Source organism: Lutra lutra, chromosome 8 (genome assembly GCF_902655055.1).
Source record: "Lutra lutra chromosome 8, mLutLut1.2, whole genome shotgun sequence".
NCBI lineage: Eukaryota > Metazoa > Chordata > Mammalia > Carnivora > Mustelidae > Lutra > Lutra lutra.
In genome coordinates, this window is record NC_062285.1 from 53,873,750 (window position 1) to 53,887,772 (window position 14,023).

The 14,023-nt window shown below is 36.0% G+C and overlaps 1 protein-coding gene across 1 annotated transcript; it reads right to left on the reverse strand.

The window, feature by feature from the left end:
• Nucleotides 1-2,211: 2,211 nt before the first annotated feature.
• On the reverse strand, nt 2,212-3,192 carry LOC125107646 (olfactory receptor 9K2). Its single transcript, XM_047742941.1, has one exon. The coding sequence runs from the start codon at nt 3,151-3,153 to the stop codon at nt 2,212-2,214; it is 942 nt and encodes a 313-aa protein (XP_047598897.1). The 5' UTR covers nt 3,154-3,192.
• Between the last annotated feature and the right edge of the window lie 10,831 nt (nt 3,193-14,023).

Genomic DNA, 14,023 nt, shown 5'->3' on the forward strand with positions numbered 1-14,023 from the left:
TATAGTCACCATGGTGTACATTAGATCCCCAGACTTTATTTATCTTCCTTTTTTTTCCCAGATCAATGAGTTTTATTTTACTTTTATTAATCTTTTATAGTAATTGGCTATAGCTGCCACAGCAAAACACCAGAGACTGGGGGCCTGAAACACCAACTTTTTTTTCTCCCGGATCTATAGACTAGAGGTCCATGATCAATGTGCCATGAATAAATATTCTGAGGATTCTCTCCTTGGCTTACAGATGTCTGTCACTGGTTTCCTCTTTACATGGTGTCCCTCAGAGCACATGCACATCCAATATCTCTCTGTGTGTCCTGATCTCTTCTTATAAAGACACTGGTCAGACTGTATTAAAATCCACTGTAGGAGCCTTGCTTTGAAGGTTCTATCTCCAACTATAGTCACATACAGAGATACTAGGGGTTAGGCCTTCAACATATGAGTTGGGAAGACATAATTCAGCCCATAATACTTTTATTTACATTTTTGTCTATTGCATCACTTAAGATTTCCAAACAACTGCTGAAGAGATGTGGTGAAGGGGGACATCCTTCCCTGATTCCTATCTTAGTGGGAAAGCTTCTATTTCATTAACATTAAATGTAATTTTAGCTGTAGGTTTTTGTAGATATTCTTTTACAAGCTGAGGAAATGTCCCTCTATTCCTACTTTGCTAAGAATTCCTTTACTTTTTATCTGTTGGTACCATCACCAGAAACATGATACCAGTTCGGACATGGTGAGACACACCTCCTTCCTGTACTCCCCTCATATTAATCCGTTGATCAGTTCTCTGTATCTAACATGGACATTTTCAAATCATCCTTTTTTTTTTTTTCACTTACATTGCTACACTTCAAGCCCACATCAATAACATGAATTGATATAACAGTATACCGACTCCAATCTTACTCCCTTTAAATACATCTTCCATCTACCTGAGACTTTCCCTATTTGTGAGCACCTGCTCTCAGGCACGCCACTTTGAAATCTGTATGTTTCTCTTTGGCATAAACATCTATGGATTTGAATTGTCTGTGTGAGGTTGTGATTTTCACACTAAATGGTAAGCTCCCTGAGAATAAGGTTATTTACACCTGAACCCACCACAACACTTATTACACAGTCAATAAAATTATGAAACAAATGAATATTCAGGGGCAAGGATGAGTAAATTTTAGACCACACACTATTTAATGACCACCTTGCTCCATACCTTTATTCAATATTTCTCACAATAATTAACACGGGAAAAAATGCATGAAAATCCAAACTGAAGGAATGATTGCCCAAAATCATTCATGTTTGCACTACCACTTTGGTTTTTTATAGTAAGGTTTAGCAACTAGCAGTGTCTCAGAACAACCTACAATACCTGACACCCGTGATATAAAATTTTCCAAATTAATGCATATAGCAAAAATTACTTATCATTTGTTTCTTCTTATTATTTTTCCTCTTGATAAAATACGCTTACCATACTTCATTCAAAATGAAAATTTAGTTTAACATGCTAAAAAAGGTAGTTATTAAGTTGGAAAATATTATTTTTTAAAAAATAAGTTGGGCATTCAGGCACCCGGGTGGCTCAGTCAGTTGTCTGACTCTTGGTTTCCACTCAGGTCATGTTCTCATGGGTCATGAGGTTGAGCCCCATGTCATGCTCCGTGCTTAGTGGGGAGTTTCTTTGAAATTCTCTCCCTACGCCCCTGCCCAAACTCACTCTGTCTCACTCTCGCTCTTTCTATCACTCTCAATTAAAAAAAAAAAAAGAAAGAAAGAAAGAAAGAGAGAAAGGAAGAAAGAAAGAAAAAAGAACAAGAAGAAGAAGAAGAAAGAAGTTGGGCATTACTGTCCATCACTAGTGACTGTGTATATTGCCAGGAGCAATTTTAAGACAAACACAAGACAATACATTGTTTACACAATAGAATGACATATAAAAGTCAGGTTCAACAACGAACCATTATAATAAAGGAAATCAATTCTGTGAAACAAAGTCATACTTGAGATAGTGTGAGGTTCATCTTGAAAAATGATCTAATATTCAGTATATCTCCAATATCCAGGACATTCAGAATTAACAGTGTTCCAGGTAACTCACCTTGAAAAAGTTCTCGTATTTTTTATGGAGAAGGGTTTTCAATAATGGCCATGAGGCATATGACAGAAATTGCCACAAAATCAATGGTGGAAAATAAATAAAAATCAAACAATTGTATTTCTCTTCTCTAGAAGTTTCTTTAGCGCTTCTTTGACATCTTTGTTTCTCAGGGAGTAAATCAAAGGATTCAACATGGGAGTGACTAAGGTGTAACATAAGGAGGCCACTTTACTCAGCTCAGGAAATCTGTCTGGAGTGAGGTACATAAAAAAGACGGCACCATACAGTACACTCACGACTCCTAGGTGAGAGCTGCAAGTGGAGAAGGCTTTCTTACGTCCCTCAGAGGAGCATATCTTCAGAACTGTGGACACAATATACAAATAAGAAATAATAATAACTATGATGGTAGGCATGATAATGATGCCGGATAAGGAGAAAGAAACCATCCTATAGATAAAGAGGTCAGAACAAGATATCCTTTGAAGTGGACGAGTATCACAGTAAAAGTGATCAATGGTGCGGGAAGCACAAAAGGACAAAGTAAATGTCATGCCTGTTTGAAGAACTGAGCTGATGAAGCCACAAAAATAGGAACCGGCCACCAACTGAATGCAGAGATGAGTTGACATCTGGACAGAGTAGAGGAGTGGGTTGCAGATGGCAATGAAGCGGTCATAAGCCATGGCTGCCAGGAGAAATCCCTCAGTCACAATGAACAAGGCAAAGAGAAAGAACTGGATCAGACAGCCGGCAAAGGAGATGGACTTGCTCTCAGACCAGAAGTTGACCATAGCCTTGGGTGCAATAACAGAAGAATAGAAGAGATCAATGAAGGAGAGGTTGCCTAGGAAGAAATACATTGGTGTGTTCAGCCGGGGATCAGTCATAATAATGGTCATCATCCCCACATTCCCTAGAAGGATCATGGCATACACAAGCAGAAAGAGCAGGAAGAGGAGAATGTGGAGTTCTGGGCGGACCCTGAAGCCTACAAGAATGAAGTCAGTCACTTCTGAGTGATTGCTTGTTCCCCTGTCACCCATAGCAGAAACCTGCTGAGACACACAAGGAAAAATAAACAAATGAACTCCTTGGTTCTAGCTAGAAATAATAATTACAGACTTAGGACTTAAAACCTATTCTATGGTGATCATACATTTTAACTTTATAAAATCACTGCCCATTAAATTTAAACCATTGCCACTGATGGTGAATCAAAAGGTTAGTTTTATGTCCCTCTTCATACAAGCAGTGGAATTATCCTTTCTTTCCTCTTTATCTAATGCAATTCCTTTCCACCCAAATGCATATGCAAGTATCACTTCTGTGTATGTTTCTGAATCATGATTTAATTGGAATTGGAAGAAATTGGAGTAATTGGAAAAAAGCACAAATAATTTAATAGAATAATATAGTTAGAAAACCTAACTTCGAGTCTTTACATTACAAAGCAGCAGTTATAAAGAAAGTGACTGAATTTAAAAATTACTTAAGAGGTACAATTACTTTTTGTGGGTAATGGAAATTTTGAAATCTGTTGTAAGTTATTTACTCACTAAGATCAAGGTTCTGCACAAAGAAACACCAACGTTACTAGGACTCAAATACTAGTATTTCTTTCCCAGGTGGGCCTCTGCAGCCCCTTCATAATGATCATTTCCCTGCATTCCTTCAGCCTGCAGCTCATAGTTTTGTTTTTGTTTTTGTTCTTTTTTAAAGAAGATCTACAGGTAGCCCAAATGGAAGAGTTACTTTGGAAAATGATACTAAAAGAAGGAAAGAAATAAGGAAAGGAAGGAAGGAAGGAAGGAAGGAAGGAAGGAAGGAAGGAAGGAAGGAAGGAAGGAAAAGAAATAAAGAAAGAAAAAAAAGAAAGAAAGGAAGGAAGGAAGGAAGGAAGGAAGAAAGAAGAAGATACTGAACAAAAATACATATGAGGGATTGTTGATTGCATTATTATTTGCCTGGGATATGACTTTCACAGCCATCATACCTCATTTACTCGACAGCTCAACTAAGGATTTGAACTCATTGTGTTAACGATATGGTCACTCTTTCTGTCCCCTTAGGCCCCTCTATGCATGGTTCTGCCTAAGTAACAATAATAATAACAATAATGGAGCACTTTTTACACAACGGCCACTCTTCTAAATGCATTTTGACTACTTATTTTAATCCATACAACAATAATATGAGGTGAGTACTATCCTATTCTCTAGTTTACACATGGAGAAACTAAGATACAGAGAAGTAAAGTCTGTTGAGAGCCACCTATTAGGGTCAGAAGTGACATTTGTAGTCAAAAACCCTGGCTGCAGAATCCATGCATCCTTAATCCCTGCAGATTACCACCTTTTATAATAATCTATCGCAGTTCCTTTACCCGATTTATCTCTATACTTTGGACTTATTAAATTTTCTTGTCTCCAAAGTAAATTCTCCAATCTTTCAACCTCGGTTTAAACACATCTGCATATATCATGCTCCTAAGGACAGCAGCTATTATCACCATATTTTAATATTCATATTAATAAGTTCTTCCTTAAGATCAAAACTTCAATTTGTCCTCATGTATGTCAGCACAATGTTCTGTGTCTGGCAGATTGCAATTAATCAATATCTATTACACAGATATATGTTGAATGACAATTGAGAGTGCAAAATCAGAAAAACTTGAAGACTTTGAAATACTCAGATGGTTAGCATGGGTTTAGGTGTAAGTACAAGAAAGAACGTCCAAGGCTGCTTCTCACATTTACTAACTGGGACCTTGGAATAAGTGACTTATGTAATTTGCTTATATCCTCTATATAATCTACTCATGGCAACTAAGTTATTGCCATAACTTCTGGCAAGTGACTATACCATGGTGTCCTCACATAAACCAGGGATGAAAACACTATAACTCCCAACGTTTTCCTAGGGGTACTTAGAGAGTACATGTAAATAGAAGCACTTCTGACAGAATAAGCACCTGACAGATACTACCTATCACTATTTTATCATATCTTTCCGTGCTCAGTCAACAATGCACACCAAAATAATCAGCACTGATTAAGTTAAAAATCAGTAATATGTTTTGGATATTATTTTTTCGATAAACCATCCTAAGTTGAGGAAAGGAATCAAGGAAAATGCTAAAGATTAAAAAGAAAAGGCATAAAATACTTACTTAAAAGGTGAAAAGAGAGCCTGAAGTTGTCATGAAATATTTCTTCAATATAGTCTATTTATTTTCCTCTAATCTCTCCCAGGGTAAGATTGTAGATCATTTTAATTATCCAGATTTATTCCTATCAAACTAGTTCTAATGTTAATAAGTTTATTCCCAAAGATGTTTATACCTAGCAAAGAGAGTCTTTCCTAGAGGAGCCAATAAACAAGTAGTCAGTTTATGATTTATCACTTGTCAAAACTCACATGTTTTAAGACTTATTCTCACCTTTGTTGTTTAGAAGGAAGCACCAGAATCCTGGTCTTTAATTCTTGTTATTTTCTTAATTCTAGAAAGGATAAACATAAAGTTAATTAATGACAATGCCACAGGTTCTAAATAACCACTACGTCAAGTAAAATGAATCCCGCCCCCCCTCCAAAAAAACTTCCAAACCCATGTTTATCATCCCAGGTTTAGTTCTTCCCATGGAGAAATTGAGCTAATTTCCCTTGTTGCTCTAATTAAAAACCGCACTTTCTTTAGGTAGTCGATTTCCTGAAAAATGCTATAGTCCTTTGTGGAAGAGACACAAGGTGAATTTTCCAAATGATGCTTTGCTAATACTGAAACAGTTCCAGGAATTATATTCTACAGTTACACCAAGTGAACCTGAGGAGACAATCTGCAGGATACTCTGTCCTGCATTCTTGGATGCTAAATGCTTTTAAAGAAGCAAAGTAGATTATCTTGGATATGTAAGTAGAGGTCCTGAGCCATGCAGAATTTCTGATCATCCACCAGAATGTCAGCAGCAGTTATCTCTACTGGCTTTGATTTTACCATAACGATGTAACTTTTTCAAATAATTTCAGCACTAAGGTTTCTCTTACCTTCTGAGAGATAGTCCCCATGGGAGAGAAGGAAGCATAAATACTAAGATACTCGGGTCGGGAGTCAAGATCCATGAGGACCACAGAATCTCTAGATTTGGGGGGTGGGGAGAACAGAAGAGGAGAGGACAGGAGAGGAGAGGAGAGGAGAGGAAAAGTAAAGGGAAAAAAAAAAGGGGAAAGGAAAAGAAAGGAAGAAAGGGAAGAAAAGAAAGGAAAAAGAAGAGCCAAAACTTGGTAGGAGTCAAAATACTTAACAACAGTTAATTTTTTTTCTTCTTGTGTGAATCCTTTGGGAGGGTCCAAAAGGATCTTTCATTCCTAATTTCTTCACTGAAAAAGAAGCATTTCAACTTATCATTACATCATTACAGCAAAGCTTGGGGTAGGCTAACTCACATAGATATGAAAGAAAATACTATGTCATGAAATATATTTTAGGGAAATTTTTCTTCTAGTCATAAAGTTCATTCATTTTCATTTAAAACTCTCTATATTTATTCCTTAGCTGTATTTTGTCACTGATAATTGGTAATTAGAAGTACAATGGCATGGGGGTAATGTGGGGTAAATAAGCCCACCAAATGCCCTCTAATTCCTTAAGTAGAGGTTAAACATTGATTCATTGGATTTACATTTAGGTTCACCTTGTCATTTGGCTTGCTTGAAAGTTTTGTCTGGGTGTCATATATTAAGTAAGTAATTTCCCAACAGTCGCTGTATAAACTTCAATTATTTTTTAAACTGTACAATATCAGTCAAAAAAATCCCATTTTTATATAATAAAAATTAAATTAAAACAATGGTAGCTCCTAAGTCCTCACATGTGTACTGGTCAAGGGCAATATTTGATCATTTCTTTCCCTATGCACCTTGGTCTCGAAGATAAACTCAGAATCCAGAATCTGCTTACTTGGTGGAGTCATTCAAACTCCACTGATGAAGGATCTGGGCCCTTGTGGTCTTGCCATGTTGAATTGCTATACTTGTTGATTAACATTTACTGGCAGACACGATGGTGTTACAAGGCATTCTGGAAAATTCCCTGGGTTACTTCTATACACCTCCCCCTCTCCTTTCTATTAATATCTTTTGCTAATCACTATCAGTTACCCAAAAGAATACAAAGCATTTTGTTTACCTGTCGGTTCAGTGAAATGACTACCCAGGAGACAGGAGCAGTTGCTGTGTCCCCCATAAAATTATCCTGTTGAGTGATAAGTACACTAATTCAGAAAAGTCTAATGACATAGGGACAGCAATGGGGGAAAGAGGGTGGGTTAGCAGGTATTAGGGTGGTCACTGGCATTCCCATTTTGACCCAAGGTACTTGGGCCAACAGTCTGATTATGAAAGAAATAGCCTCATACATTGTTTGCTAATGCAGGGTACAGATCATATCCTTGAGACAATAACCCAACTTTGTAATGGGCTAATAGCAGTTGTTCTAATGACTGCGTCTTCGTAAGTGATTCCACCATTCCATTAGTTCCCTTGATTCTCTTCTATGTGGTGCCTGATGATTCCACTGAATTCCATGGGAATGAGTGCATTGCCTTACTTCTGTTCTTGCAAAGTGAGTGTATTACACCAAAGTTCTACTGCAGTATGGCATAATAGTGAATAAGGCATTGGTTCAATCCCGATATAGTCATGTGAACAGAAGCAATTGAGCAAAATGGGCAAGATAACAACTAGAGTAGAGCCTGGGTGAATCAATACTACTTCTTGACGGAAAAACCAAGGTAATCAAATGGAAGCATGACAGCTGGCTGGTAGCCCAAGAATTTATTTACATTTCTTGTTGTAGTAAGAATATTTACCATGAGGTCTACCCTTTTAAGAAATTTCTAAGTGTGCAACACAGTATTGTAACAACATGTACGATGTTACACAACAGATGTCTGGAACTGTTTCCGCGTGCATAATTTAATAAGTTGAAACCGTTTGAACAGCAATTCCTCATTTCTCATCCCCTCAGCCCCAAGAAATCATCATTCTACTCTCTGCTTCTATGAGCTTAACTTTTTGAGATACCTTATATAACAGGAATCATGGTGTATTTGCCTTGATTGTCATTTTCCACTCAGCACAATGTCCTCCAGGTTCATCCACATTGTCACTGTGGCAGAATTTCCTTCCTTTTTCATGCCAAATGATGTTCCATTGTATGCATATGCCACATTTTCTTTATCCATTCATCCATCAATGGATGGTTTGTTTTTCTCCGTATATTTTTTATAACATATCCCCAGATGTTCTCTTTTTTTTTTAAGATTGTATTTATGTATTTGACAGAGAGAGAGAAAGAGATCACAAGTATGCAGAGGGGCAGGGCGGAAGAAGGCTCCGCACTGAGCAGAGAGCCCGATGCAGGGCTTGATCCCAGGACCCTGAGATCATGACCTGAACCAAAGGCAGAGGCTTAACCCTCTGAGCCACCCAGGTGCCTCTTTCCATACATTTTTGATAACCATCATCAGAAAATTGTGCACTTACCATGGGTAATTTCTAGGTCAAGCATGTTTAGCAATCCATGCTGTGAGTTCTAGCTTTTCTACCATGGCTATATTGTTGATGAGAACCCAAAGAACGAGCAAAATAGATCGCAAAGAATATGGAAGATAATGGATCATTGCTTTCACAAATTACTGATAACTGATCCATATCTGATAGGAATTACCAAGTATTCATGTGGAAGTTAATATTCTCAATTCCTTTTACCACTTGGGGAAGTCCATCTACTAACAGATCATCATGTCAGTAATCCTTCAATCTTGTTGCTTTCAAGTTCCTAGTTACCCATGTAAACCGCTAGCCCACTGGCCCTAAATCAGTGCAAATGTGTGTCCCAGACTGAATTTCAGAAAAGAGAACAAGTGTGCAGCTTGAGATTATGTCCATTAAGAATATTTTCCTTACAAGTGTCATTAGGAAATAACTTCGTGTTGGACTAGAATGCTGCTATAGCAGTCCATTTCCTGCCAGTGCTCATATCACATGAAGCACCATCCATAAACTTGGCACAATTTATTTTTTTCTCAGAAACTAATATGTTAAGATTCCAATCTTATCTCAAAACATCCATGACCTGTGCTTAAATATCCATTTCATGACCAGCCAACTTTGATAATATTTTTGGTACTGTTTTTCCCCATTGAATTTCCCAAATTCAGAAGGAAAACAAACTTTAAAAGAGTATTTTGTACTCTAAAGATCATTTTGAGTTTTTAAGAAGGCTGCTCCCTTACCTTGTAATCTATTATGACATGGTAGTAATGAGTGAGAAGTGATGATGTAAATAATTATTGATAATTATTGTGCTCCCTCTGATTCATTAGCTTTTCACAGTTACTTCAGTAGACTTGTTCACACGTCCACTATATGGTTAATTGTCAGGTCAAAAAAGAAATTTTAATCTTCCTAAAATTATGCGTAGGTAAACATATTTAGTGTAAATATATTTCACTGGTTATATAGGACACACGATCAACAGAAATATGGTCATGGACAAAGATTGACACAATGTTTGTTTTCATTCATTTCCATAAAAGTACTACGTACATTAAAAGACACAACTCATAAATGTATGGCACAACATCACTCTTTCATACTGAAGGGGATAACGCAAGGTTATAAAATTCACTACATAAAAACAGAAGATATAAACCCAAATTTGCTAACCATTTCAAATATTAATAACAAATTTAGGAAGATTCTAATTAATGAATGCATACATTAATTTCCTATTGAGAAGAAAGTTATATCTTAAAGTTATATCTCAAAATGTATTAAAATAATGCTTTCCCCCTTTATGTTTTTTAATTTGTTTTCTTATTTCATTACATATACATTTCTTATTCCTGTGTGTATATATATAAGTAGTTTACATATATTTTTTATAATATTACATAAATAATAAATAAATAATATAATTAATTTATATATAATATATTATGTAATATAATGTAAACAATAACTAAATAATATAAATAATATATATCTATATATAAAATTTTTTAAATCAAAGAGAGGGAACACTCCCAAATTTATTTATAAGGATGGGATTATCCTGATACCAAAACCACAAAAGGACACTACTAGAAAACCATAGGCCTATATCCATAATAAATATGGATGCAAAATTTCCCAATAAAATATTAGCAAATTCAATTTAGCAGCATATTAAAAGGATCATTCATCATGATTAAGTGATTTGTTTTTGTTTATGGAAGCGTGGTTTATCATAGGCTATTCAATCAAAATGATATAGTACATTAACGAAATGAAAAAAGAATCATACAGTCATCTCAATAGACACAGAAAAGTCATTTGATAAAACTCAACATAGTTTCATGATAAAAACTTTTGCCAGATTAGGCATAGAAGGAACATATGCCAACAAAATAAAGGCCATATATGAGAAGCTCACATCATCCTCAATGATGAAAGTTGAAAATTAATCCTCAAAAAAAAAAAGGAAAATTAATCCTTTAAGATTGGTAACAACACAAGAGTGCCCACTGTCACCACTCTCATTCTACATGGTACTCACTAGAGTGATAAAGCCAGAAAAAGAAATAGAAGGAATCAGAATTGGAAAGGAAAAGGTAACAGTTTTTTTCTTCTTGCAGGTAATATTATTTTATATTTATTTACTTATTTTTAGAGATTTTATCCATTTTTGAGAGAGAGAGAGCACAAGCAGGCAGAGAGGCAGAGGGAGAAGCAGACTCACCACTGAGCAGAGATCCTAATGTGGGGCTCAGGACCCAAAATCATGACCTGCCTTAAGATCAGACCAACAGAGCTACCCAGTTGCCCCATGGTTTTGTCTTTAGAAAATCCAAAACACTCAATCAAAAATCTCTTAGATCTAAACAATTCAGTAAAGTTACAGAATACAAAATTAGCATGCAAAAATCAGGAGCGTTTCTTATGTGCTGGCAATGAATTTTCTAAAAATGAAATGAAAAATTGGTATAATTTACAACAACAGCAAAAACAATACACTATGTAGAAATAAATTTAACTAAGGAAGCAAAAGATCTGTTTGCTAAAAACACCAAGACATTTATTTCAGAAAGCAAAGGGGGCACAAATAAGTGGAAAGGTATCCCATGTGCAGGGATTGGAAGAATTCATATTGTTAAGTATTGATACTATCAAAAGCCATATAGATTCAATGCAATCCCTATCAAGATTTCCATATAGATTCAATGCAATCCCTATCAAGATTGCCAGGGACGCCTGGGTGTCTCAGTGGGTTAAGCCTCTTCCTTCCGCTCAGGTCATGATCTCAGGGTCCTGGGATCCAGCCCCGCATCAGTCTCTCTGCTCAGCAGGGAGCCTGCTTCCTCCTCTCTCTGCCTGCCTCTCAGCCTACTTTTGATCTCTCTCTGTCAGATAAATAAATAAAAATCTTAAAAAAAAAAGATTTCAGTGCCATCCTTTTCAGGAATAGGAAAACACAGTTATAATTTACATGGAACCACACAGACCAAAGAAACCCTGAAGGGAGCAGAAAAGCAGGAGGTGTCACAGTTCCTGATTTCAAGCTATACTATGAAGCTATAGTCACCAAAACAGCATGTTGCTGGCATAAAAACCAACAAATATGCCAACGGAACAGAATTGAACACCCAAAAATAATCCAAGTATATGTGGTCAAACTAATATTTGACCAAAGAGCCAAATACACTCAATGGAGAAAGACAGTTTCTTTAATAAATTGTGCTAGCACAATTGGATATTTACATGTAAAAGAATGGAATTGGTCCCGTATCGTACACCACTCACAAAAATTAACTTGAAATGGATTAAATACTTTAACACATGAAACCATGAAACATGTAGAAGAATATAGGAATAAACTTCTAAACAGGGTCTTTATAATAACTTTTGGATATGGCATCTAAAGCACAAAGCAACATCAAAAATAAACTGATGGGATGACTTCAACCTAAAAAGCTTTATACAGCAAAAGAAAATATCAATGAAGTGAAAGGATAACCTATAGAATGGGGAAAATCATTTGCAAACCATATATCTGATAAGAGGCTAATATCCACAACATATCACGTAATCATGCAACTCATTAGCAAAAAAGTAAATCATCCAATTTAAAGTGGATAAAGGACCAGAATAAGCATTTCCCCCAAAAAGATATACAAAAAGGAAATAGGTACATGAAAAGATCCTTAACATCACTGGTCATTAGGACAATACAAATTAAAACTACAAGGAGATATCACCACATAACTGTTACATGGTAACAGGAAGAGAAAGAGATAACAAATGCTCCTGTGGATATAGAGTAAAGGGAACACTTGTGCACTGTTGATGACCTTGTAAAGTGTTACAGCCACTATGGAAAACTGTATAAAGAATCCTCAAAAAAATAAAAATAGAACTACCATATGATCCCGAAATTCCATTGGGAATATATCCAAAAGAAGTGAAAACACTAATTCAAAAACATATCTGCACCCCTGTATACTTAGCAGTATTGTCATATAAGCAAAGACATGAAAACAAGCTAAGTGTCTATTGATAGTTGAGTGGATAAAGAAGTTGTGAGATAGATAGATGATTGATAGACTATAGATATATATAGAGATAGATAGATGATGACAGATACATACGTAGATAGGTGATAGATGCAGAGATTGATACACACACAATACTATTCCTCTATAAAATAATGCAGAACTCCTACCATTTGCAACAAGCATAAATGCACCTTGAAGGCATTATGTTAAGTGAAGTAAATCAAAGAAAACAAATACTACATGTCACTTCTATGGGAAATCTTTAAAAAAGGAAAAAGAAACATATTAAAAAAGAGAGAGAGAGAGAACAGACTTATGGCTACCTGAAGCAAATAGTAGATAATTGCATAATTTACTATGGTTGCTGCTATTTGTTGTTTGGTCCATTCATTGTTTTTAGCTTTTATTATAGCATCTTCCAGGAGAGGAGGACCATTCTCACAAACATTGCAAGTTTTCCATCCCTCTTTCTCCAAGAATTAATTCAGTTTTTAACTTAGATGAGAATAAATCATAGTGGCTTGAATACAAGGGAGAGCTCTTTGTTCTCCCAAGCATAGTGAACTAACTCTAATGCATTAAATATTTATAAACATTTCTTCCTTTGGTGTAGGTCAGTCTCTTTGAATCAGATCTTCTTACATTAAATAAATATGAGAGATTCCTATGATAAACTGTCCTCCAAGAGTGACCCCCCCAAAGTGACCATGTATATATCAGGCTGTAATTACGTATAGTCTGTTGTTTAAAAATCTAATATTCCTACATATGTATCTTTGGGGTAAATACCCAGTAGTGCAATTGCAGGGTCATAAGGAAGCTCTATTTTTAATTTCCTAAGTTTTCTCCACTCTGTTTTCCAAAGTGGCTTCACCAACTTGCATTCCCACCAACAGTGGAAGAGGGTTCCCCTTTCTCCACATCCCCTCCAACACATGTTGTTTCCTGTCTTGCTAATTTCGGCCATTCTAACTGGTGTAAGGTGATATCTCAATGTGGTTTTAATTTGAATCTCCCTGATGGCTAGTGGTGATGAACATTTTTTCATGTGTCTGATAGCCATTTGTATGTCTTCATTGGAGAAGTGTCTGTTCATATCTTCTGCCCATTTTTTGATATGATTATCTGTTTTGTGTGTGTTGAGTTTGAGGAGTTCTTTATAGATGCTGGATATCAACCTTTTGTCTATACTGTCATTTGCAAATATCTTCTCCCATTCCGTGGGTTGCCTCTTTGTTTTCTTGACTGTTTCCTTTGCTGTGCAGAAGCTTTTGATTTTGATGAAGTCCCAAAAGTTCATTTTCGCTTTTGTTTC